The following is a 25,656-nucleotide window of genomic DNA, read 5'->3' as shown; positions in this document are numbered from 1 at the left end:
TCTTTAAGTAGCCCACCCATAACCCACCATCCTAAGACTTCAATTATTCCAAGCATGAGCTGCATCTCATGCAGCTATCTTCTTTGCATGATGGTCTGCAATATAATGAGAAGATTTGAACGAATTTGAGGTATGCAATTGGTAGAATTTTTACTGAAAAATTTGTGTGAAGAAGGTGTTCTTCAAGTGGGTTGTTTTTGTGAGTTATCCTCCAATTTCCCTTGATTCAAGCTTATTTTGAGTCCCGCAACTCAATCTAGAACACCAAGAGAATAGTGGGAAAGATCTTGTGGTGGTCTACAACAAGATTTGGAGAAAGTTGCAGCTGGAAATTGAGATTTCAAAAGGATTACAAAGGTATGACTTGAAACCCATTTATTTCTGTATAAACATGCTTTAGTTTCTACCAAAATTAATGAATTAGAGTGCTTAATGATCCTTGTTACTTCCGCTGCGTGCTGATACAATCCAAAACTATCGCATGCTTGCAGAAAATCTATCTAATTCACCTTTCTAGGTAGGTTCCCAGGTAGGGATGTTCCATTTCCATCAACTTAAGTACCCTAGCCTAGACAGAACCCGCCTTAGACAAAAGGTCCCTGATAGATAGATTTAATACAATTTTAATCTTTTATGCCAATCAATTTAATCATATTAAACTGATTTAAAAAGATTAAACTAAGTTGCTAATCCCATTAGAACCTTGAACTTAGGTCTATCTCAACCCAATTTTAAAACCCTTTTAAAACATGAGTTTGCCTAAGTCTGCATGCAACTCTTTCTTATTGATTTTAGTTCTAATTTCCATTATAACACTTATAAGCAGAAACAACTAAAACCATCCACAATGCGAAGCAAACACATACAAGGTATTCATAACGCTTACAAATTAGCCTAAGTGTTATGCTCCATGCATTGTTCATTCATTGCTACTTTTAAATAACACTTATACAAACAAACAATGAACCAAGCACACATGCTTCCATACACCCTTATACTATAATGCTTATAATATAAAGGTGATGCATGAATATGCTTACTACATGCATAAATATAATTTTGATATTTCATGATGCATGCGCATGCTCTCTTGTAATTTCATCATGCCATATTATAACACTTATAATACATGATACATGAATAATTGCATAACCTAAGGTGGGTTTCAAATCTATATGTCATACACCATGCCATATAAACCACATACATCTCATGTATGTAAACAAGAATTGATGAATCGGGATAATTAGCCTCAAAATCTTCGACACTAAAGCTAACTATTACAAATAGCAAAGAGTCTCTGGTTCAAATAGGTGAACCGGGTCTTGAACCATCCGGTCGAAGTCCGTGTCTCCACTAATCGTGTACCAAAATCCTTGTGATCGCCTACACGAAAGAGTAAATGTTTTACTCAATCATTTACCAACGCTTCCAGAGCTAAACAATTGTTTAACAATGATTGTGTACCTTTAACTATGCGATCAAGCAAGAGGTACGCAATCATGCAGTGCGCAATGCATAACGCAAGCCTTAAACGATAATCTAAACGACAACGATGCAGTGAAGCACAATCGTCCAAACGATCGCTGAACACTGATGCATTATTTTATGATGTGGAATTATGGATGAAATGCAGTAATGAAATGCGGCGATGAAATGCGTTGAGCAATCAAGTTTTCTCAGTGGAATCTAAGTGTAAACCCCACTGAGTTTCCTGGTAAGTTCAGTGTCGAACTCAGGGACTTGGAAAAACAATATGCAGTGGTAATTTCTCAGAAGACTTTGTAGTAACCAAATATATCAAGTAGTTGTTTGGTTTTGTTGTTTGCGGTAATGAAAAATAAAAAAATGCGGTGAAGTTCGAAAAGAGTTGATAAAATGGAAGCGATGAGTATGCGGTGAATGGGTTGAGAAGGGTTTTGTCTAACACTTCCTAGGATGCGTTCATGTTTTGAGATCATGCAATACACATACAATAGTAAACCATCTCTCGATGTGAATGCTACGGCTTCTAAATCTAGAACGCATGCGATATATGCGATAAGTCTATAGGACCTACACATAAGCCTCTACTCTTATCTATGCGATGACAAAATGACACACACACAAATAAGACGACCACATAATATCATACCTATCTCTAGGGTGCATACGATACAGGTTGGAAAACAGAGCTTATCTCTAAGTTCCTATCTCTTGTTTATGCAGTTCTAATATTTCTCTCTCGAGTCTAGATTCTAACCTAGCTCTCTTCAATCTTAGGTTCTTTCTTTAGACTTTCTCTTGAGTAGCTTTAAAAGGATGTTTGGAACAGCATACAACAAGACAATCGCAAGCAATGAACATCCTAGGTTATGTTAGCTTAGTTCTTCTCAACCCATTCGACAAGTTTAGCTACTCATTCGTGCTAAGAGAGTGAATAGATGTAGAATAGGAACTTCCATTGTATAAATATTAAAATGAAGTACAAAATAACAATGCAAGAATAGAATAAAGAGCCTGGTAGCAATCTCTTGCTTCCCAAGCTTTTACACTGTCATTTCTACTCGTGTTCAAAAGATAATCTCGCTCTCACGACAGTCGGCCTGCTCTCTGCTTCTACGCCTCCGGGTTCTCTCTTGAGTTGCCCTGAGCGATCTTCTGGTGTATTGGCTCTTCTCTTGCTCCGCCTTAAAATAAAAGGGAAAACTATGGACAAGGCTAAACTATGGAGAAATTTATCTAAGTATCCGAACTTCTTTTCTAAAGGATACCTTCTATATTTATAGAGCTTCCGGGGTGAAAGCCGGTTTCTCTCTTATGATTGCACAGATGGGATAGTTTTAATTCTCTAACTGATGCGCCGAATATTTGTCACCGAAAACCCAAGTGTACTTGTTATCATTAGCGGCTGTCAACTTAATTCGGATTCAACCGTCATCAGCTTTCTGTCCCATCATGATTAATTATGCCTTTCACTCAGATGCGCCCACCAAGTTACGCCAGCTCTATGCGGCAATCCTTCTTGAGCAAATGTTTGCGAATACAAATCACCACAAAGCCTTGTGATAATGCTGCGCTCGACCATTGAATGCTTGAGATCGCGCTTTTCGCCTTGCGTCAACGCATATTCTGCATAAAAACACAAAAGTTAATTGTTTTTATACGATGAACGCATGCGACCGTAATGTTGTAAACTTAATATTTTTTGGACACAATATAACATATTTTATCAACGCAAGCCAGCATTGTTCAAGAACTTAGCACTATAATAACGTGCATTTCTGCCCATTATCAAGCACGTGCGAGGGTATCGTATACCATGTGATCATATAGTTAGTAACTATGCGATGAGGCATGCTAACTACATGATCATTTAGTGTGCGCGTCTTTTATTAAACGATGAGCATCAAATGCTCCCACTCGATCGTTTACCTCGAGCGTCCACGTGATCGAGCAACCAATGCTATGCGATAGACTAAACGCTTTACCCCATCGTTTAGTATTAGTAAACGATCGTTTAGTAAATACTACATGATCGTATAGAAAAATCTACACAATTGTTTAGCCAAATCCCAATGATCGTTTACCTTAGGCTACGCGATATGACCAACCTTTGGTCTTTTTCCTCGCTAAGAACGGCACCTCTATGCTTCGAAACTTCATCACAAACGACTCGACCAACTCAAACACTTTGAATTATAGCCTCAATTGCTTGTTAATTATGCCCAAAAATGCAGGGGCCCTTACAAATTAACACTTTGTAACTTTAAAGAAAGCTTTAAATAGAGAAAATTAACCCGTAAATATTCATCAACATCCATCCACAAACACATTTAACACTTAAACGCAATGTAGAAAACCCACCACAACTGTAAAATAAGTTCAAAACAGAAGTGAAATTTGGAATATCAAAGCAACCTGGCTCTGATACCAATTGAAGGAAATCAGACATGAGGATTTCCATGAGTAGTAGAAGGATCGTTCCAAATTCCATTCGATATTGAATATACACAATTACAGTACAAGAAACAGAGACTAACAGGTCATGTAGCATACGAAATTACAGCATGTTTTATGATAATCAAGGGATGGAGTATCATACCTTTGAAGACTAATTCTTCAAACTCCCTTGATCATGAGCGCTCGTTCAGTCTCCAAGACAATAATAGACGAATGCTCAAACACAACGACCGCAACATAACACGATCAATAGCAACCCGAACCCAACGATCGTAATGATCACGAACCCAACGAATGACCTCCAAAACCTCAAACTCAATCGAGTTGAGTGAGAACACCATCACAATGGTTACTTTGGTATTCTCGGTGTGAAAATCTAGAAGTGTAGGCTCTATATGATATTGGTTAGAGGAAAAGACTGGCCGAACAACAATCGTGTAGACGATTAAGCAAGTGGGAGATGACAAAGTCTATCGTATAGACAGTATGCCCAATCATGTAGAAGAAGGTAGCCTATCATATAGACAATGCCTTGTGGTCGTTTCGTTACAACCAACTGAGTGAACTATTGTATAGTGACACTCTACGATTGTTTAGTCTCTCTATGAGCTATCGTTTAGTGAAACTTTCACTTGATAACATTCCATGAGTTTCTTTCCGAATTAAGCAACTCTTCTAAATTTAAGAAAACATTTTTCCTTTGTTCTCACGGTTACCATAAAACCACCAACAACCTTCCACTCAATTGGTTATTAGAGAAAAAGAGATAATTATCCAATAATTAATATCATTATAGATTTATATGATAACCAACTTACCATATTATATTTATAACCTATAGTTTTAATATTTCATCTCATGAAACATATTTCAAATTAGAGTTAAGGGAATTAGTAATTATATGAGATATAATTAAATGTTTAATTTTATAATTAAACGGAATAGGAGAATTTATATATTTAAATATGATTTAAATATATAAAGATGGATATGTGTTAAAATTAATTTAATATTTGATATTAAATTAATTAAGTTTTATTTAATAATTAATTTATGAAATTAATTAAATTTTCATTTTTAAAATCAAAATAGATTTATAAAATCAAAATTTGATTTTTAGATAAAATTGGAAAAATTGGAAAACAAAAACACAAAATGGAAAAATGGGTTTTTCCATTATCCATCACCTAAGTAGCTCACACATGAAGCAACATCTTGGCCTTGTCTTCTCCTAGCATGAGTTGCAACTCATGCAGCTCTTCTCTTTGCATGTTGATCTACAATATAATGAAGAGATTGGAGTGAAAATTGGGCATGCAATCAAAAGAGTTTTGAGAGAAAAACTGGTTTGAAGAAAGGTTCTTCAACAAGGTTGCAGTAGTGAGCTTTTCTCCTTCATCCCTTGATTCAAGCTTGTTTTGAGTCCCACAACTCAATCTAGAGCACTAAGAGAATAGTGAAGAAGATCTTGAGGTGGTCTACAACAAGATATGGAGAAGATTGTAGCTGGAGAAGGAGCTTTGAAGAAGTTTTACAAGAGGTATGTCTTGAAACCCATTTTTCTGTAGAAGCATGCTTTATATTATGCCAAAATTAGTGAATTTGAGTGCTTAGATGATCCTTGTGCTTCTGCTGCTGTTGATACAATCCTACAGCATGATCCACTTATATATCTCATACACATGCTTAAGTTTACATACAATAACCATGGAGCTTTATTGATTGGATATGAGTAAATGCAAAATAAAATCACTCTTATTTTTATTCATAATAATGTGTACAGTTTACAAACTACGAGACTCTAAGAGAATTAGGATACCAATCCCAACAACATTGACTATGATTTTAAAACTGATAAGAATTCAAGGAAATTCACATCAGAATCAGTGTTCACTCTGAATGAAGGAGCTATAGTATTGCGCAACATTGAGCAAGGTTGTATTGTGGATTCTACCATGGAGGTTGAGTACGTAGCTGCCTGTGAAGCTACTAAAGAAGTCGTTTGACTCATAAAATTTCTCATAGATTTGGAAGTTTTTCCAAGAATGTCCTTGTCCATCATAATTTAGTGTGATAACAATGGTCTTGTAGCAAACTCCAAGGAGCCTCGTAGCCACAAACGTGGAAATCATATATAGCGCAAGTATCATCTTATTTGAGAGATTGTGTAATGGGGAGATGTGATCGTTACAAAGATTGCCTCGGATCACAATATTGTTGATCCATTTACAAAGGCACTCACGACTAAATTTTTTTAGGGTCACCTAAAGGGTTTGGGTCTACGAGATATGAGTCATGTAAGCTAGGGCAAGTGGGAGATTTTATTGGGTATATTGTATGCCCTATTTTATTGTATTATATATTGATACTTTACTTTACATTGTATATTGATACTTTACTTTTCCACTATTCTTTTATTGTATTTTGATACATTCCACTAGCTTTGGACAAGTGAAAGATTATTGAGATTGATGTCCTAAATCTAGTGTATCTCGTGGTTTATAGTTTTGTTAAGACAAATTATTTATCTAATAAAATCATAGGTATTTAATTTGACGATTAGACTGCATTAATTCAATCTAATAAACTAAGATCCAAGGTTATTTTATGAAACTTAAACATGTATGTGGAGACATATAGGTGGATCATGTTTAAGTAATAACCTAAATGGTCTGTAGTAGATGGATAAGGATGGGTACCTTATCCTAGTGACATTACGAATATGGTTTGCTTTGTAGATGTTACAGTTGTTGTAAAGTGCTACAAATTATCTGATCCTGATCATTCATAAGGAGACATGCAAATGGAAATAATTTATACAAAGAGTTTGTATAACATTGGACCATGAAATGAATAGACTCGATGTATAACACCGTTATTAGAAGAGACTTACATTTCACTAGGATGACCGTTAGAGGTAGAGAAAGTCGATGCGAAGGTTCAGATCGAAGATCTTCGCGAGACGGGCGAATCGACTATAACTCACCTATAAAGAATCGACCAACTCTTCTTTAGGATGACTATGGGAGACTTGACCTTAATCTTGAGTGAGTTGTGAACTTCTGTTTATGACGGCAAACCTTTGATCTATATGGGTGAGAGTGGCCATGATGGTCGACTCAATAAACCGACCATTTAGGGATTTGTCTTATTAGGGAGCTGGGAATATAACTACATAAGATGGAATTCACTCCTTCCCATTCCTTGGGAAAGTAGATAAATTGTTCCCTTAATAACTAGTTTCGAGTTTTGAACAATGAGGCCTCAACTTCTCACTGGCCTGAGAGATGTTAATTTATAGTTGGACTATAAATTGTTTGTTCATTAGAGAAATCAGTGGTGCTTAAGGAGTTATATGTAACTATAGGGGTAAAACGGTATTTTTACCCAACTATAGTTCTGAGCATTTGTGAAGGGTCATCGCTCTATTGATTGGTTATATCTATGGACACTGAAATAAATCTATAGTCCTAAGAGTGCAACTATCGGTCTTCAGTAGAATGCCCGATAGTTAATGAATATTGATTAATTGGATTAAAGGAGTTTAATCAATTAATCTCATATCATTTGAACTTCTAATCTGTAGGTCCATAAGGTCCTCTCGATAGCTCATTAAAGGAAATACAAGAAGAATGATTTAAATTCTTCAAATCAATTGATGGAATAGCATATTAATGAGATTAATATGATATGGTTAATTATAGATTTGATCTATAATTAAGAGAGAAATATTTGAATAGTATTCAAATAATGATTTTTTTTTATGAATCAGATTCATAAGGAATTAGTTAATTTTGAGAGGTGGAAGCAAATAAACATATGGTGTTAATTTAATTAGTTAACTATATACATTAAATTAGATTTAATATATAGTTGTTTATTAGGTTTGCTAATAATCAAATAAATGTTATTTGATTAATTGTGCCCTAAAGGAAAATACGAAAATACTTGGAGAAAGGGGTAAACCTTCCTCCATGTAAATTCTTTCTTTTGCCCAATTTTTTTTAAAAAAAAAAATGGGGGGAGGGGGAGGATTCATTTTGTGAAAACTTAGCCTCCAAATTCTCCCAAAATTCTCTCAATGCTTTCTCCTCTCCATCATTCCTCCTTCAAGGGTTAAAGATCACTCTTCTACCATTGGATTCCAAGAGAATATCGAGGTCTCTCTTATGGTGGTGTTCATTGTTTGTTTGAGTTATGGAGAAAAAGCTTGAGATTTTCATGAAGACAAAAGGATCTACAAAGGTAAAAAATGTTCTTCTTCCCTTTTCTTCTTATTAAAAGGCATGTTAAATATATAAACATGATTTATCCTTTGTTTTGGTTTTATTCTGTCTGATTTTGTTTCATATAAATCGAAAAATCGAAATGCAAGACGTTCACACGCTTCCACTCGGAAATCGATCCCTTCAATGAATAGATCTACAAAAGAGACATTCATGCGTGCATAAGAAGATGCAAATCTTTAAAGTAAGACTCATGGCAGAAAGCAAAACCTATTAAGAAAAATTAGATCATGAGTCAATTTTCTCACTCTTTGCCATAATGGAGTCTTTTGAGCTTGCTCATTGTTGCATATGAGATATGTAAAATAAATTGAAGTTTATGTCCTAAATCTCATATATCTTGTGATTTATAAAGACAAATTACATATCTAATAAAATAAGAGGTATTTTATTGATGTTTAGACTGTATTAATTCAATTCAGCAAACTAAAATCCAAGATTATCTCATGAAACTTAAACATGTATTTGGAGACATACAAGTGGATCATTTTTAAGTGATAACCTAAATGGTCTGTAGTATATAGATAAGGTTGGGTATCTTATTCTGGTGACACTATGAATACAACTCGTTTTGTAGATACTACACTTGTTGTAAAGTGCTATAAATGATCTGATCTTGATTATTCATGTGGAGAGTGGGGGCATTTTATACAAAGAGTTTAAATAAGACAGGACTGCGAAATGAATAGTCTCTCCTTATAACACTGTTGCTAGAAGAGACTTATATTTCACTAGGATGGCCATAGGTGACTTAACCTTACTCTTGAGTGAGTTGTGAACTTCTGTCTATGAGAGTGATCATTTGATTTATATGGGTGAGAATGGCAAAATTGGCCGACTCAACAAGCCTACCATTTTGGGGATTTTTCTGAGTGGGGAGTTGGGAACACAACTACACAGGATGGAACTCACTTCTTCCCGTCCTTAAGGGAAGTGGATAAATTGCTCCCTTAATAGTTGGTTCCAAGTCTTGAACATTAAGGCCTCAACCTCTCACTAGCCTGAGAAGTGTTAGTTTATAGTTGACTGTAAACTATTTAATCATTAGAGGGATCAGTGGTACTTAAGAAGTTAAATATAATTGCAAGGGTGAAATGGTAATTTGATCCTACTATAGTTATGAGTGATTGTGAAGGATTGACTCGCTATCAATTGGTTATATCTGTGGACACAAAAATATATCTACAGTGCGAAGAGTGCAACTATCGGTATATAGTAGAGTGCATATGTAGTTAATGAATATTGATTAATTTAATTAAAGAGTTTAATTAATTAATCTTATATCATGGGAACTTCTAATCTATAGGTCCATAAGGTCCCCTTGTTAGCTCATTAAAGAAAAAGATGAATGATTTGAATTGTTTAAATCAATTGATAGAATAACATAATAATGAGATTAATATGATATGGTTAATTATAGACCTGATCTATAATTAAGAGAGAAATATTTGAATATGATTCAAGTATTAAATTCTTATGAATTTGATTCATAAAGAATTAATTAATTAACTTTGAGAGGTGGGGACAAATAAACATATGATGTTTATTAATTAAGTAAATATATATTAAATTGGATTTAACATAATTATTTAATTAATGGGCTAACTAATTAAATAATGGTTATTTAGTTAAATTAGCCCTAAGGGTAATTTCAGAAAGCTATGGAGAAAGTCTCCATATAAATTCATCATTTTGCCTAAATTAGTGCAAGGGAATTTCATTTGATGAAACCCTAGCCTTCAAATCATTTTTCTATCAAAATTTCTCTTCTCCATATTCTCTATTCTTCTTCCTCAACCAAGGTGTGAAAGACCACTCTTCTCCCCCTTGGTTCCTAGAGAATAACAAGGTCTCACTTATGGTGGTATGTATTATTCATTGGAGAATTGTTCCGGAGAAGACGATGAGAAAATCGTGAAAAGTTCGGGAATCGACGAAGGTATATGATATTCTTCTTCCCATTTTCTTTTCTACTCTTCAAATAACACGCTGGTTTATTGAATGTTAACCCCTATTTGGTTTTGTTTTTATGTTGATTTTGTTTCATTTAAACTAAATGAATGAAATGCAAGACATTCACATGATTCCGCTCGGGATTTGATCCCTTCATAAATATCTAGATTCTTTTATGAAAAGAATATAAGGAATGCATCTACACAGATAAATTAAGGAGTTCAACTTTCAAAGATCAAATGTGAAGAGTTTGCAAAATGTATATGTTCATTTGTGAACTGTTAGATAATTAGATCTTTGAATATAAGGTTTGATAAGAGTTATCATAACTTGTGATTTTGAATAGATATTAATGATCTTGTGTAGACAAGAGAGTCATTAATTGACAAGTGAATATTTTCTCACGTTTTATGTTAATGATATATTACTCATTGTGAATGATGCAATATAACATAAAAATTTGACTACCTACCCAATTAAGGACATAATGTTAAGCTTGTCTCAAACATCTTACATTTATAAAATATTTGTCAAATATTTGATGCATAACTTCAAAAGAATGATAGTGTATCATTCTAATGTGAAGTCAAATCTAAGGAAGGGTATCCTAAGGCACCTCAAGTATTGAGGACAAATGATTAATTATCTTCTCTTAGTAGGAGACAATTAATGCATGAATGAGACTTAACAAACAATTGGTTAGTTACATTGATTAAATTAATGGTGTGACCATTGAGAATAAAATTAAAAACTTTCTCAAAGTATCTATGGATAATGAGACATTTTGTGTATAGTGTTAAGATATGATCTTTCACAAGATACACTAGGCCTTACAAAGATTTAGAGAAATCCATGATAAAATAAGTTCTATTCTATGTGATGGAGATTGGTACACAAGATGATTGTTTTTACTTGCGAAGCAAAACTTTGTGTAACCATAAAATATCCTTAAGGATCTTAAAGTGTTTCAATTCTAACTTAGTCTATCACAATTTTATGAGATAATAATGGTGCAAAGACTAAGACTAAGGATACTAGTAAACACCAACATCTAGATTAAGACATATTGAGAAAAAGTATCATGATAGTGACCAAGATGACTTTAAATTACGTATGATTTAATTTATATAAAAGAACTTTCTAGGTTAAAATGTTTGAGTGTCACCTAAAATGTCTAGGATTATGAGACATGTCTCATCTTTGCTAGGGCAAGTGGAAGAGCATGTTGGTATATAGTATGCCCTAGAATACATGTCTTACCAGCTTTAGTGCAAGTGGAAAATTGTTAGAATTTATGCCTTAAAGTCTTATAATTTATTAGTTGATTAATTTAATTATTAGTTATGCAATATTAAATTCCATTAACCGTAAAAATTCAAGGTTATTATATGTAGTCTTGAGCAATATGTAGTTGACATACAAGGTGGATCATGTTCAAGAAATAACCTAAAGGTTTGTAGTATATGGATAAGGCTGGGTATCTTATCCTGGTGATACTATGGATACGACCCACTTTGTAATAGTTACAAATAGTTTGATCTAGACCGTTCATCTAGAGATATGTGAGCGTGGGTATCCTATACAAGGAGAGTGTATAAGACCGAACTGCGAAATATTTGATTTATCTTTGTAAATTCGTTAATTGATGAGATTAATATTTCATAGGATGATCATGTTGAAGGAAATCAAGCATGAGGATTTTCATGAGCAACGAAAGGATCGTTCCTAATTTCATTCGAATTTGAACACTAACAATTACAGTCAATAAATGGAAACTAATAGGTCATACATTACATGAAATTACAACATGCTTACAAAGAATATCAAGGGATAGAGTATGCATACATTTGAAGAAACATTCTTCAAACTCCCTTGATCAATTCAATGCATCCAAGAATTACAACTCTCGAACACAACGACCAGTACACAACACAAAAACAACGAACAACCAAAGTCTCCTCGAAACCAATCGAGTTGAGTGAGGACACCACCACAATGGTTACCTTGGTATTCTCGGTATGAGAATCTAGGAGTTGTGGGCTCTGTGTGGACTTGGCTTGAGGAAGAGACTGGAGGACAACAATTATGTAGACGGTCGAGCAAGTGGAAGATATGATGCTGTCTATCGTATAGACAATATGTTCGATCGTGTAGAAGATGATAACCTATTGCATAGACAAAGCCACGTGATCGTTTGGCTAACTATCGTATAGTCAAACTCCATGATCGTTTAGTCTCTCTATAGCTATCACTTAGTGAAACAATTTCACTTGATAGCTTTCTTCGTGAGTAACTATCTGAATCAAGTAACATCTAATTTTAGGAAAACATTTTTCCTTTTCATCTTATGGTTATCATAAAACCATCAATAACCTCCCACTTAATTGGTTATTAGAGAAAAAGAGATAATGATCAAATAATTAATATTATTATAAAGAAATATGATAACCAACTTACCATATTATATTTATAACTTATAGTATTAATATTTCATCTCATGAAACATATAAACTATAGTTCTTTTTCTATTTTATGGTACCTAATGTAAATCATATTTACATTAATCCTCCACTTGATGTATCTCATATATCATACCAATTATATCATATATAATTGAATTTACTCTTGTCAATTTGAATACTTCAAACTAAAACCAAGAACTGATTCTCAACTTGAATCCATTGAGATACCAAGGGGACCTTATAGACATGTAGCTTGAAGCTCTAACGGTACGTAAATAGCTGACTAAACTCTTTAGTCACGAGATTCACCATCTGTTAATTGTCGGGCACTTCACTAAAGATTGACAGCTGCACTCCCCTTACTACAGATATATTTCTGTGTCATATCAACCAGTCAACTGGTCGATAACCCTTCACAGATCGTTCTTAAGTATAGCTGGACTAATTTACCATTATGTCCCTGTAGTTACATCTAACTCCTTAAGTACCACTGATTCCTCTAATGAACATAAGTCATAGTCCTACTATGACTAAGTCCTTTCTTCCAAAGAAAGGATGTGGCCACTATGTTCAAGACCCGGAATCAGCCCTTAAGGGAGCAATCTATCTACTTAATCCTGCTTCGAGGAAGGAGTGAATTCCGTCTTGTGTAACTGAGTTCCCAGCTCCCCAATCAGACAAATCTCTAAAAAGGTAGGCTTGTTGAGTTGGCAATCTGGCCACTCTCACCCATACTAATCAAATGACCACCCTTAAAGGCAAGAGTTCCCAAAACACTCAGGATTAAACTCATGTCACCTATGGTCGTTTAAGTGAGATGTAAGTCTCAAGTATTAATGATGTTATATAAAGAGACGAATCATCTCGTGGTCTGGTCTTATACAAACTCTTTGTATAAGACACCCTCGCTCGCATGTCTCCACATGAATGGCTAGGATCAGATCATCTGTAGTAGTTCACAACACTTGTAAACCTCTACAAAGCATATCGTATCCATAATGTCACTAGGATAAAGTATCCCTCCTTAATCTTTATACTACAGACCTTTTAGATTATTACTTAAGGCATGATCCACTTGTATATCTCATATACATGCTTAAGTTTTCATACAATAACCACAGATCTTTATTTATTGGATATGAGTAAATGCAAAATAAAATAACTCTTATTTTATTCATAACAATGTGTACAATGTTTACAAACTACGAGACTCTGGGAGAATTAGGACACCAATCCTAACATATGTACGACTTGATCTTAATCCTTAGTGAATTATGAACTCATGTCTGTGAGGCTAGTCCTTTGATTAGAATAGATGAGAGTGGCTCAAGTTGTCGGCTCAATAAACCTACAATTTCGGGGATTTGACTAAATGGGGAGTTGGAAACATAACTTCACAAGATGGAATCTACTCATTGTATAGGGTAAATAGACGAGTAGTTATCTTAAGTGCTGATTTCGGGTCTTAAACAAGGGGTTCCAACCTCTCACTGGCTCGAGAGGGACTTAGTTTATGGTTGGACCATAAACAAATTGTTCATCAGAGAAATTAGTGATACTTAAGGAAATGAGGTAATTATAGAGATAAAACGAACATTGGACCTAACTATAATTATGAACAACTCCTTAAATTTAAACTAATTGAACGCTATTAAAAAATTAACAAGTTAGTAAAATGGTAAATGAAATCAAATTGAAACTATTAATCCCTTACATTTATTATTATATATAGAACATACCGATACAAAACAAATGACACTAGATTTTTAGTTTGAATTTAGCATTTTAATGAACTATGCAAAAATCTTCTACCATATATAAATATAAACATAACAAGAAATTTTATGATAATATATTTTTTTGTTTTCTTTCATAGATAAAGTAATAAATGGATTATAAAATTTCTAATAATAGATAAAAAAAAACCATCAAGTGTAATGGAAGTTCAACATTTAACTTGGAGCTATTAAATAAGTCAAGTGTATCATAAGTGAAATTGAACATTAATTTTAACTATTTTGAACTCACACATATATGTTAACAAATGTGGGTATATGTAGCATATGAGGAGATTTGAATGATATGAGCTATTTTAGAGTGAAATGAGGGCCTCAATCAATGATTTTTTTAACATCCACCTAGTACTAGTTAGATTTTTAGTTTTTAAGTTTTGAGTTTACTTTAAATTTAGTCCTTTGATTTTAAATTATTGTATTTTTATTTTTGTTTCAATTTGGTCTCTAAGTTTCAAGATTTACCGTCAAGCTCAATTTTTTACTAAATACTAAATACTTTTTCTTTTTGCAAAGAAAATTTTCAACTAAATACTTACTTTTAGTTCTTAATGTCAATATCTATTAATTTTTTTTGAAGTTAATGTCTATTAATTATTTAAAAAAATTAAAAAGAATTATAATTGATTAAGTTTTACTATTTTTTACTAAAAAAAAATTTACTATTTTTTCATTACTATTAAAAATAATTTTAAAATTTTACTTCATAATTATTTAAAATTAATTAATCAATGTTAATGTCAAAGATTGAAGTGAATATTTAGTAAAAATGTCGAGGTTTAAAATGTAAAATTTGAAATTTAGGGACCAAATTGAAACAAAACTCAAATCTAGATAAAATTGTGACATTTTAAAACTTATTGGCTAAATTAAAATCAAACTCAAAACTCAAGTACCAAGGCCACGTGTACAATAGTTCAAAGGTAATCCATCAATGACAAGGTAAAAAGTGGGTCCTACTTGATTACGTTGTTTACTTGCTTTAGGTAATATAAATGAGTTGTGGGGTCGTCTTGAAAATTACGTGACACCCACCACCTTTACCACTATATATATTGTTATTATAACAATATAAAAAGTATGAATTTGTCACATTTATTTTTAATTTTACTGTTATCGTTAGGATCAAAATAATCGTAAAATGTGATGCATTTATAATTACAAGTAAACGTGATCAAAAGTAATTCAATTATATTTGTAATTCTGGCATATTACGATTCATCCATCAATAAAATGTTTAAATTTTTATTACAATTTAGTAAATATGACTTGAAAGTATAAGATGTTAGAGTTGAAAGACTAAATGGAAATTAGACAAATGGATTAGCATTAGCAATAGCAAGTCCCAAGAGCTATGGTTGGTTTTGAATTTTGATAATATATTTATAATCTTCCATTTCTCTCACCTTTGAGATTCTGTCATACCATTTTCTCTATCTGTCTCTCTCTCTTCAAAAACAAAATATGAAATTGGAAAAATGGAAAAAAGGGGATTTTGAAAATTGAGATTTGTTTTCTTTTCTTTTTCTTCATTCTTTATTTATTAAATTTTGAGGGAAAACCTCAAATTTACAATCCTCCTTCAACGTCAAAACCGTTCTTTATCGCCTCCTCTCTTCAATCCCATATTCCAATTCCCTAACTCACTATCTCTGATTCTCTTCTTTCTTCTTTTTTCTTGTTTCTCTTTTATCTCTTCCGCTCTCACAAACCCTATTTTTCATTTTCTGTATTTGATCTACCCTTCTTCAGCATTCATTTCCCTCTACTTTCATGCCCCAACTTTCTTGTTTCTTCTTCTTCTTCTTCTTCAACCCTTTTCACCTCCATTTTTGATTCCCCCACACTTCCTGCATTTTTGGGATTGCTTTAGTTTTTGTGTTCTGGGGTTTCATTATACCGCCTCTTCTGTAAACTACTTCTAGGGTTTCCATTTCTGCCCTCTTTAGGGTTTCCATCCACCCTTTTCGTTAGATTAGATTTGGGTGTTTCTTGATTTCTTTTCCCTCTTTCTTTATTGGGTTTCTGTTTCTTCTTCGAATTTTGATTTTTAACTGGGGGATCCTGAGATTTTGTTCAACTCTGTTCCATGCTTGTTTGGATTGCTTATGCTTTTGGCAATCTTTAACTTCAAACGCGAACGAATCCGGAGGGGAACGAACTGTATCGCGTTTGGTTGGTTCTTCCAGCACTCAAAGTTTCCTTTTTGACTGACAAGAACCTTATCAAAAGGTTTGGGGAAATTCTCAAATTTCAATATCTCTTTAGTTGCCCTCTTCCCTATTAGTCTATTTCTTTTTTGTACTTGTCGTTTGGTTTGTTTTTTGGATAAAGGAGGAAGTGATATAGTTTCTTTTCTTGTGGGGGTCTAATCGTTGTAGTGTTACTTGAGTTGTGGGAAAGTCTAGGCTTGCATGGGCGAACATGAGGGGTGGGCACAGCCACCAAGTGGGCTTTTGCCCAACGGTCTTTTGCCCGATGAGGCAGCTACGGTCATGCGAATGCTTGATTCCGAGAGATGGTCGAAGGCGGAGGAGCGAACTGCCGAGCTTATTGCCTGCATTCAGCCCAATCCACCCTCTGAAGAGCGGCGAAATGCTGTTGCAGACTATGTGCAGCGGCTGATCATGAAATGCTTCCCTTGCCAGGTGCAATGGCATTTAAACCCCCCACTTTGTTGTTCGCTATTGGGAAATGTGTGTGTATATATATCTCTTATGGCTAATAAGCACTGTAGTTCATCACTACACTCTTTTGGATGTCTTGGTAGTTGTTATTAGGAGTTTGCTTGTCAATATTTCATATGCTGTTAAATGATATCTAGACATTGTGCTGGAAGATCTCATTTAGTTATATTTTTGAAGTAGTTTTTTTTTGTGCATATTGCACCAATACCTTGTGTTATATGGGTCAGCTCATGAAGATGATGCGACTTTCTTGACTAATCTTGGTTAGTATGTAGTCTTCAAGTCAAATGGGCTGGTGTGTTAATTTTACATTTCTCTGTAACAAGTTGCTTTGGAAGATGAAACAAAGGAACAATGTTATTCTCTATTTCAGGAAAAGAAAATGTGCTTTACTACCATACTTAAACGTCAAAACAGATGCACTTGAGGAAAGGAAATTTTGGACTTGACTTTGATAATGGATAATTGAGCTTCCACAATCACCCTTATTTTTTTTTTTTTAACTCGAGCCAATTGGGGAGAATTTATGTAATCTTCTTGACCTTGGGAGGGCAAGTGTTGTGCTTTCTTCCCTATGTCTATCTTGCATGCCTCATCTAATAAAATAATTATGAGTAATTGGGTTTCATTTTGTTATGTCATGGCTTTGTTTCCATTCCACAGTTACTGATAATTGTAAATTTTTTACAAGATGTTATGCTTTCTATTCGATCTGTTATTTTTGCTCAAATTTCGACGACAATGTGCAGGTGTTCACCTTTGGGTCTGTTCCCCTGAAAACATATTTGCCTGATGGAGACATTGACTTAACAGCATTTAGCAAGAACCAAAATTTGAAGGAGACATGGGCCCATCAGGTTCGGGATATGCTTGAAAGTGAGGAGAAGAATGAGAATGCTGAATTTCGTGTAAAAGAAGTTCAATACATTAAAGCTGAGGTTGGTCTCCCATCACATAAATATTACCCCTTATGGACTTATCTTAGTTTTCTAATTTCTTGTCTGCTTCCAACTTTATTCTATTACTACTTTATTTTACTTAGACCGCAGAGAGCATTTATGTAGTTTTAGAACACAATGAGGTATTTCCAACCTTCTAAATTATTGAAATATTATTTGGTATCGTGTTAAAGCGTGTAGTTTACCTGTGCTTATCCTCATGTAAAACACATTTTTACACCATTTTATTTTATCCCTTCTGCTGATACAATAATCCAAGTGGAAGAAAATGTCACGATTTATATGTAGTGAATGGTTATTAGTCAATGAGTGCTCATTTAGTACTTTTGCGAAACAATCTTCTCTCTCATTTCTTTTCTTTCAGTCTTAAATATATTTATTGCTACATAGTCTTCACAGTTCACAAGGAGATCCATGTAGCTTGATAGGGTTTTATGTTGATTTACAATCGAATGTTCAATTTCCATATTTTGTAACTTAGCAGATGCTTTAGATGATTCTGCTAATGTTCTTGCATGTTAGGGTTTCTTCATAAACATGGCTTAAGAGGGTGTTACATTTTTTTTTTGGTGTTGTTAAACCATGGTATTTATGGACATGTATTGAGCCATTGTCTCTCCGAGGTTCTTCTCCATCTCCCATAACTATTATAGTTACCTTCTATGACTATAACTATTAGTTTTAAAGTAGGATCTTCTAATATTTTTTCACTAGCTAGCTTCCGTGTGTAATTCTATGTTGTTACTACTACCAATACACTTGATATTTCACATGAATTTTAAGTTAATTTCTTATATTTTATCTGTACATTTTGCAGGTTAAGATAATCAAGTGCCTGGTGGAAAATATAGTTGTAGACATCTCATTTGATCAGCTAGGGGGATTGTGCACCCTTTGTTTTCTGGAGGAGGTGAGTAGTGCTTCCTTACTAGCCCTGCTCTTAACCCCTTTCAACAGCTATAAGTATAACTTTTTAGAATGATACTCATATAATCATATCTTCAATTGGTCATATTTATTTTTGTTTTGTAGGTTGATCATTTAATAAACCAAAACCACTTATTCAAGCGTAGTATTATATTGATCAAAGCTTGGTGCTATTATGAGAGTCGGATATTGGGCGCACACCATGGACTTATATCTACTTATGCCTTGGAAACGTTGGTCCTCTACATATTTCACGTGTTCAACAATTCCTTTGCTGGTCCCCTTGAGGTTACTACTACATCTACTCTCTTCCATTTGTTTTTTAGGTTTTATCCATATACCAATCCATGAAAGATTTTGTTTGGCATTTCAGGTTCTTTATCGGTTTTTAGAGTTCTTTAGCAAGTTTGACTGGGATAATTTTTGTGTTAGTCTATGGGGTCCTGTACCTATTAGTTCCCTACCAGATGTGACAGGTACATTACTATGCAGATAAATTAATAATTATTCTATTGAAAAGTATTTTTTGTTTGTTGGGGTATAGCCACTGTTTAATGTGTTCGGGATTTCTACAGCTGAACCTCCGCGTAAAGATGGTGGTGAATTACTTCTCAGCAAGTTATTTCTTGAAGCATGCAGTGCAGTATATGCTGTTTTTCCTGGGGGCCAAGAAAATCAAGGGCAGCCGTTTGTTTCTAAACATTTTAATGTAATAGATCCTTTGCGTGTTAACAACAACCTTGGGCGTAGTGTAAGTAAAGGTATATAAATTTTAAAATTTTTGAGCTTTTGTTACCAATCTGTTCTCAACAGTGTAGAAATAATTATTTCTTGTAGTAAGCCATTAATGGTGCCACTGGAAAAAAATAATTTAATCATGGGCAGTAGTTTCTAGTTTCTGACTGACTGATGGTTAGTATTTCTAGGCATTACCATGCTATTGAAGGTTGGGCCTCGACTCTGGCTTAGTTTCAATTCTTAAGTTTCTTAGTGTTTCATTTGTTTGAATTTGACCTGACCATGTTCCACTGTTTTTCAGTAACAACTTTTTGTACTTCTTAAAAGGAATTTCTTATTATAGCTTTACAGGTGATATATTAAATAACTGGAAATCTTATATTGGAGCACTTGGTGAGGGTGCGAAAAGTTTTTAAGCCCTAAATGGATACTAATCATTTGGGTCTTGGAAGCTTTTAAGTAGGGTTTCATCTCTGTTCTAATTTAAGTTAGAAGGTTGATATTATGATAAGCTGTTAATTAGAAAGATTGAGGTGAACCGAGCACTGTACAGAACTTGCTAGGCTAATTTGAGAATTCATCTTCACTCGCAACACAGACACCCACACAATCCTTCTTCCCTCATTCTTTCCACCCTCCCTACAGATGCACACAGTCTTCTATCATGAACATTTTGGTAGATTTCCCTTTTTACCTCTCCTCATAAACTCACTATTGTAGGCCTAATATATTGTTCCTGGTTTTGTGTGTTTGATGATATATTTGGCATTGGTGATAGTGAAATATAGAACTGTCCTTTCAAATGAATAAGCAATATTTTAATGGGTTTGTGTGATGATTGGATTCCCTATTTCCCATTCTTGTGGTGAATGGTAATATGAAATTTTATTTTTGCTCAAGTGCATCATGTTAATCGGTAAAATGCATGGTTCATTTGCTGCATGCTTTGTTTTGTAATCGTTGGCAGCAACTTCAGTTGTGGTACATGTGTTACCCAGGTAACTTCTTCAGGATACGCAGTGCATTTGCATTTGGAGCTAAAAGGTTGGCAAGATTGTTCGAGTGCCCTAGAGAAGATATTCTTGGAGAACTAAATCAATTTTTTTTGAACACTTGGGAGAGACATGGCAGTGGCCAACGCCCTGATGTTCCAAAAACTGAATTGAAGTACCTGAGATTATCAAATCCAGAGCATTTACATGGTTCTGAGAATCTCAGAAACAAAACGAACAGCAAAAGAAATGAGAATTCATCTGTTCGTGAAACCCAAGATATAGAGTCCCATGGCTCTCATGCTATGAACTCAGTACAAGGTAATTCTCCCTTGGAAAGTGCTTCTAGAAATGACACTTCGACGACTTCTCGTAATCAAGCCCAAAGGAGTTCTGGCAGCTCAAACAACTCAAGGTCCTCTGATCATAGTAGGAAAGAAACGATCTACAGTCAAGGTATTCTTGTAGATAGAAGTCAGAGATATGCTAAACCTGAGAACCATGTGAATGATGTACAGGGAAGGTTTCTGTTTGCAAGGACGCGTTCTAGCCCAGAGCTGACTGACACCTACAGTGAAGTTTCATCTCCATCAAGGCGTAACAGAGTTCCTGAAAGTGGGAAAGCCCATTCTAACAGAACAGATGCCAACAGGAGGAAGAACCTTGAATCTGATAATGTGGACACCCACTTGAGATCTTCAACTGACGAACCATCAATTGTTAGGCATATCCCAACCCGTCAGAGCATTGATGCTACTGGTGATTCCAACAGTGGTTCAAATAGTTACCAGGATGAGTCTGGCCTTGGGACTGTTGGCGAGGATTTTGCTTCTATTTCAGGGACATTAGCGATGCATCAGGAGGAGCAAGATCTTGTTAACTTGATGGCATCATCTACAGCCCATAATTTTAATGGACAGGTTCATCTGCCACTGAATTTGACGACAGGTCACCTACCTCTTCCATTACCTTCTTCTGTTTTAGCACCTATGGGCTATGCTCCAAGGAACTTGGGAGGAATGGTACCCACCAATATTCCATTGATTGAGACTCCTTGGGGTGCAAATATGCATTTTCCGCAAGGATTTGTTCCTTCTCCGTTGACTCACTATTTTCCTGGCATGGGATTGACCACAAGTTCAGAAGATGGCATTGAGTCAGGCAATGAAAATTTTAGTTCTGTAGAAATGAATTCAAGAGAGGGCGATCAAGACTTTTGGAATGAGCAAGATAGGAATTCTACTGTTGGGTTTGAGCATGACAATGGGGGATTTGATGGGCCTCAGTCGGATGATAAGCAACAGTCTACTTCTGGAGGTTTTAACTTTAGTCCTTCATTCCGAATGTCTGTATCTGGCAGTACTGCTGCTGTTCATAAAAAGCATGCCAAAGAAAATAGGGTTGCAACGAAGGATGGGACGACAAGTACTTATCAAGATGACAGAGAGAATGAAGCATGTTATGATGACAGACCATCATCTTTTAGGCCATCTACTGGTGTTGCACACACTAGTGGCCTAAGAAACAAGATCGCCACAGAAAGTTCTTGGGATGAGTTGTCTTCAAGAGCCTCAAAATCATCTAGAGAGAAACGGGGATGGAAATCAAATACCTTTGACCTGCCATCTTATGGGAAAGGCAAAAATGTTTCTGAACATTCATGTACTGTGACTGATGAAGATAGCAGAGATTGGAGTCACTCACCTAGTTTGGGTACTGAATTGGCTGAAATAAGTGGTGGACCTCAATCAATAGCATCCATGCATGCCACAAGGCATCAAATTACTGGACTTGAACCACCTCATACAACTGGGTCAGATCCACTAATACCTCTTGCTCCTGTGCTCTTGGGCCCAGGTTCTAGGCAAAGAGCTGTCGATAATTCAGGGGTGGTTCCTTTTGCATTTTATCCTACAGGGCCACCTGTCCCATTTGTTACAATGCTTCCAGTATATAATTTTCCATCAGAGACAGGAACTTCGGATGCTTCAACTAGTCATTTCAGCGAGGACTCCTTGGATAATGCTGATTCTTCTCAGAGTATTGATTTGTCTGAAGGACACAATAAGTCTGATGTTTTAACCCTCACCAATCCTATGAGGGGGACTTCCTTTATTGAATCTTTAGAACCCAAACCTGACATTCTTAATAGCGATTTTGCTAGTCATTGGCAAAATCTGCAATATGGGCGGTTTTGCCAAAATTCTCGGCATCCATCACCCGTGATTTATCCTTCACCTGTTGTTGTACCTCCTGTCTACCTACAGGGTCGTTTTCCATGGGATGGGCCTGGAAGACCTCTTTCTGCCAACATGAATTTGTTTACTCTGGGTTATGGGTCTCGTTTAGTCCCTGTTGCTCCTCTTCAGTCTGTTTCTAACAGGCCTAATATATATCAGCATTACATTGATGAAATGCCAAGACATCGCAGCGGGACTGGAACATACTTGCCAAATCCTGTAAGAAAACTGCTTCCACTTATTTAAATGATTTGTTTGGTTCAGCTACTTTATGAAGACAGTTGCTAAATCTGTCCTATACTCAAACTCCTATCTTGCGGCTTATTTATTTATCAATTTTGGAATATTGTACACTCGTTACATGCTTCCTCATCATGTTCTGGTATTTGTCATTTGTGTATAAACCAAACATTATTTCTGCATGTCATACATTTATCTTTAATTTTTCTGCAGTTTTGATGGTTCCACTGGGCACACCTACCCCATTTCTTTCCTATTTCTTTCCTATTGTTATGTTCCAAAGAAGTTTAATTGTTATCAGCTGGTTACATGTTTTTCTTTTGTTTCCCTTTTCTTTATATTCTTTAATTGAAATTTCTGCATTTGTGTTTCAAAGCAGTTTTTTACTTGTGTTTCCTGCCAAGGTGTTTCCTTGCTTTCTGAATGGTTTGAGTTAAACCTAGCATGTTATTCTTCTCTAGATTCTTACTTTGCTTCTTTTACTTTGTTTTAGAAGGCATCAACGCGTGAACGGCAGAATGCCAGACGAGGAAACTTCAGCTATGATAGAAGTGATAGTCATGGTGAAAGAGATGGAAACTGGAGCATCAATTCAAAATCACGAGCTTCTGGTCGCCGTGGCCAAGTCGACAAGCCAAATTCCAGGTTAGATCGCTTGTCTGCTAGTGAGAATCGTGTTGAAAGGGGTTGGAGCTCACATAGGCACGACTCCTTGCCTTACCAATCCCAGAATGGTCCGATCCGCTCAAACTCCTCACAGAGTGGTTCCACTAGTATGGCATATGGCATGTATCCGCTACCAAGCATGAATCCAGGCGTGGTGTCTTCTAATGGACCTTCCATGCCCTCTGTTGTGATGCTTTATCCTTTGGATCATAATGGCGGGTATGGCTCACCTGCAGAACAGCTCGAGTTTGGATCTCTTGGACCTGTAGGTTTTTCTAATGTAAACGATGTGTCACAAATGAACGAGGGAGGAAGAATGAGTAGGGCATTCGAGGATCAAAGATTTCATGGTAGCTCAAATCAACGGACTTCTCTCGAAGAACCTCCTTCACCTCATCTTCAGAGGTAGCCTTAGCTTAATTTCCTTCACGACCGAACTATTTTCCAAGATAGGAAAGCGTCAACTGAAAAAAAGATCCATCATGACACTGTCGAGCTGTGTCGGTTGAATTCATTGATTCTACTAGCAGCTGGCAGCATCTCCCGAGCCGTAGCCATGCACCCTTTAACTCAATTCCTGTATGAACAAATATGCATATGAGGGAACCCGTACCCCAACTCTTTGACTGTTATTCCTCCCAAGGATATGCACATTTGGGAATTTGGTTTTATTTTGGCAAACAAGGGCCATCAGAGGAACTTTTGGTCAAAGCTGAGGTTGTTAGCCTATTGCATTTTGAACCAGGGAGGAGGTCTCTGAAAGTGAAAGGTCATTTATATCCTCGTGTCGTAAAGTGGTTTGAAGAAAATGTTGTGATGGAGAAATCAATGGCGTGCAGTAGTTTGTATGTATATTAAAGAGCAGAATCCATCCCATTTAGAGAGGGACAGAAAGTGGCAGTGAAGGAAGGAAGGAGGTCGCGGGTCTCGGGCGATTAGAAGATGATGATCATTTTATGGTTTAGATACGGTTTATAACTAATCAAGTTAGAAAAGTAGAAATCATTTGGGTTGGAATTTGGGGTGTTTTCCCCCATGTCATTACAACACGATTTGCTTCCATGGAATTCTGTCACAAAAATACATTACATTTTAGGGTTCCCAATTTAGAGTCTCACTCCACTTCACTTTGTAATAGCCTTTTTCTTTCTTATTATTACAAACTCCTAAACTCCTTTGCACATTATGATGTTACCTACTTTGACAGAATAGCAATGACAGCACCACCAACAGCAGCGTTAAACTGCAATTGCTTCTTCAAATCTTTTTTTAAGTACCATAAATTTTGAGCATAAATGATGTGGGAATACTTTACAACTTTGTGTTTTGTTATCTCTAGTTTATCTTTGTGAAATGAGATTTTACAACTTCGCAGTTAATTTTCTATAACAACGATCTGTTTTGGAAATTAGTACTTTTTTGAAAAATTATAATTCAATGCTACATCTTATTCGATCAGAACTAAAATATATGGAGTGCTTTTAACTCACTTTAGATGATGTAAATTCATATCATGGTCGGTAAACCTTGCGGATTTATCTATGCCTTTATTCTTGTATTTAGATTTTACTTATCATTATTATTTACTATTATTATTGTTTTTTGAGTTGAACATGTTGGGTAAAGTTGAGTTCTTCTCACATTGACACTTGGGTTTCTAAATTGAACTTTCAATATTGTGCCAATTTGTCTCGTATACTTGAAAATTTTGAACTAGGTCTTCTAACTTTCAATTTCGTCAGTTTAATATATATTTTTTTAAACTTCAAGA

General features: G+C 35.2%; 1 protein-coding gene across 2 annotated transcripts; it reads left to right on the top strand.

Moving 5' to 3' along the window:
* The first annotated feature begins 15,967 nt into the window (after positions 1-15,967).
* On the top strand, positions 15,968-25,147 carry LOC120086843 (nucleotidyltransferase). Of its 2 annotated transcripts, XM_039043651.2 has the most exons (9): positions 15,989-16,668; positions 16,818-17,084; positions 17,873-18,061; positions 18,900-18,992; positions 19,115-19,297; positions 19,383-19,485; positions 19,585-19,770; positions 20,746-23,198; positions 23,713-25,147. In XM_039043651.2, exons 2-9 carry the CDS (start codon positions 16,851-16,853, stop codon positions 24,292-24,294), a joined length of 4,023 nt encoding a protein of 1,340 aa, XP_038899579.2. In that variant the 5' UTR covers positions 15,989-16,668; positions 16,818-16,850; the 3' UTR covers positions 24,295-25,147. The 2 variants fall into 2 exon arrangements, with proteins under 2 accessions (XP_038899580.2, XP_038899579.2); XM_039043652.2 differs by having other exon boundaries at positions 15,968-17,084; positions 23,716-25,147.
* Positions 25,148-25,656: the final 509 nt, after the last annotated feature.

This window comes from Benincasa hispida, chromosome 9 (assembly GCF_027475165.1).
Source record: "Benincasa hispida cultivar pf3 chromosome 9, pf3_genome.v1.1, whole genome shotgun sequence".
NCBI classification, from domain to species: domain Eukaryota; kingdom Viridiplantae; phylum Streptophyta; class Magnoliopsida; order Cucurbitales; family Cucurbitaceae; genus Benincasa; species Benincasa hispida.
The sequence above is the reverse complement of the archived record's forward strand: the minus strand, read 5'-3'. Positions and strand labels throughout refer to the sequence as shown.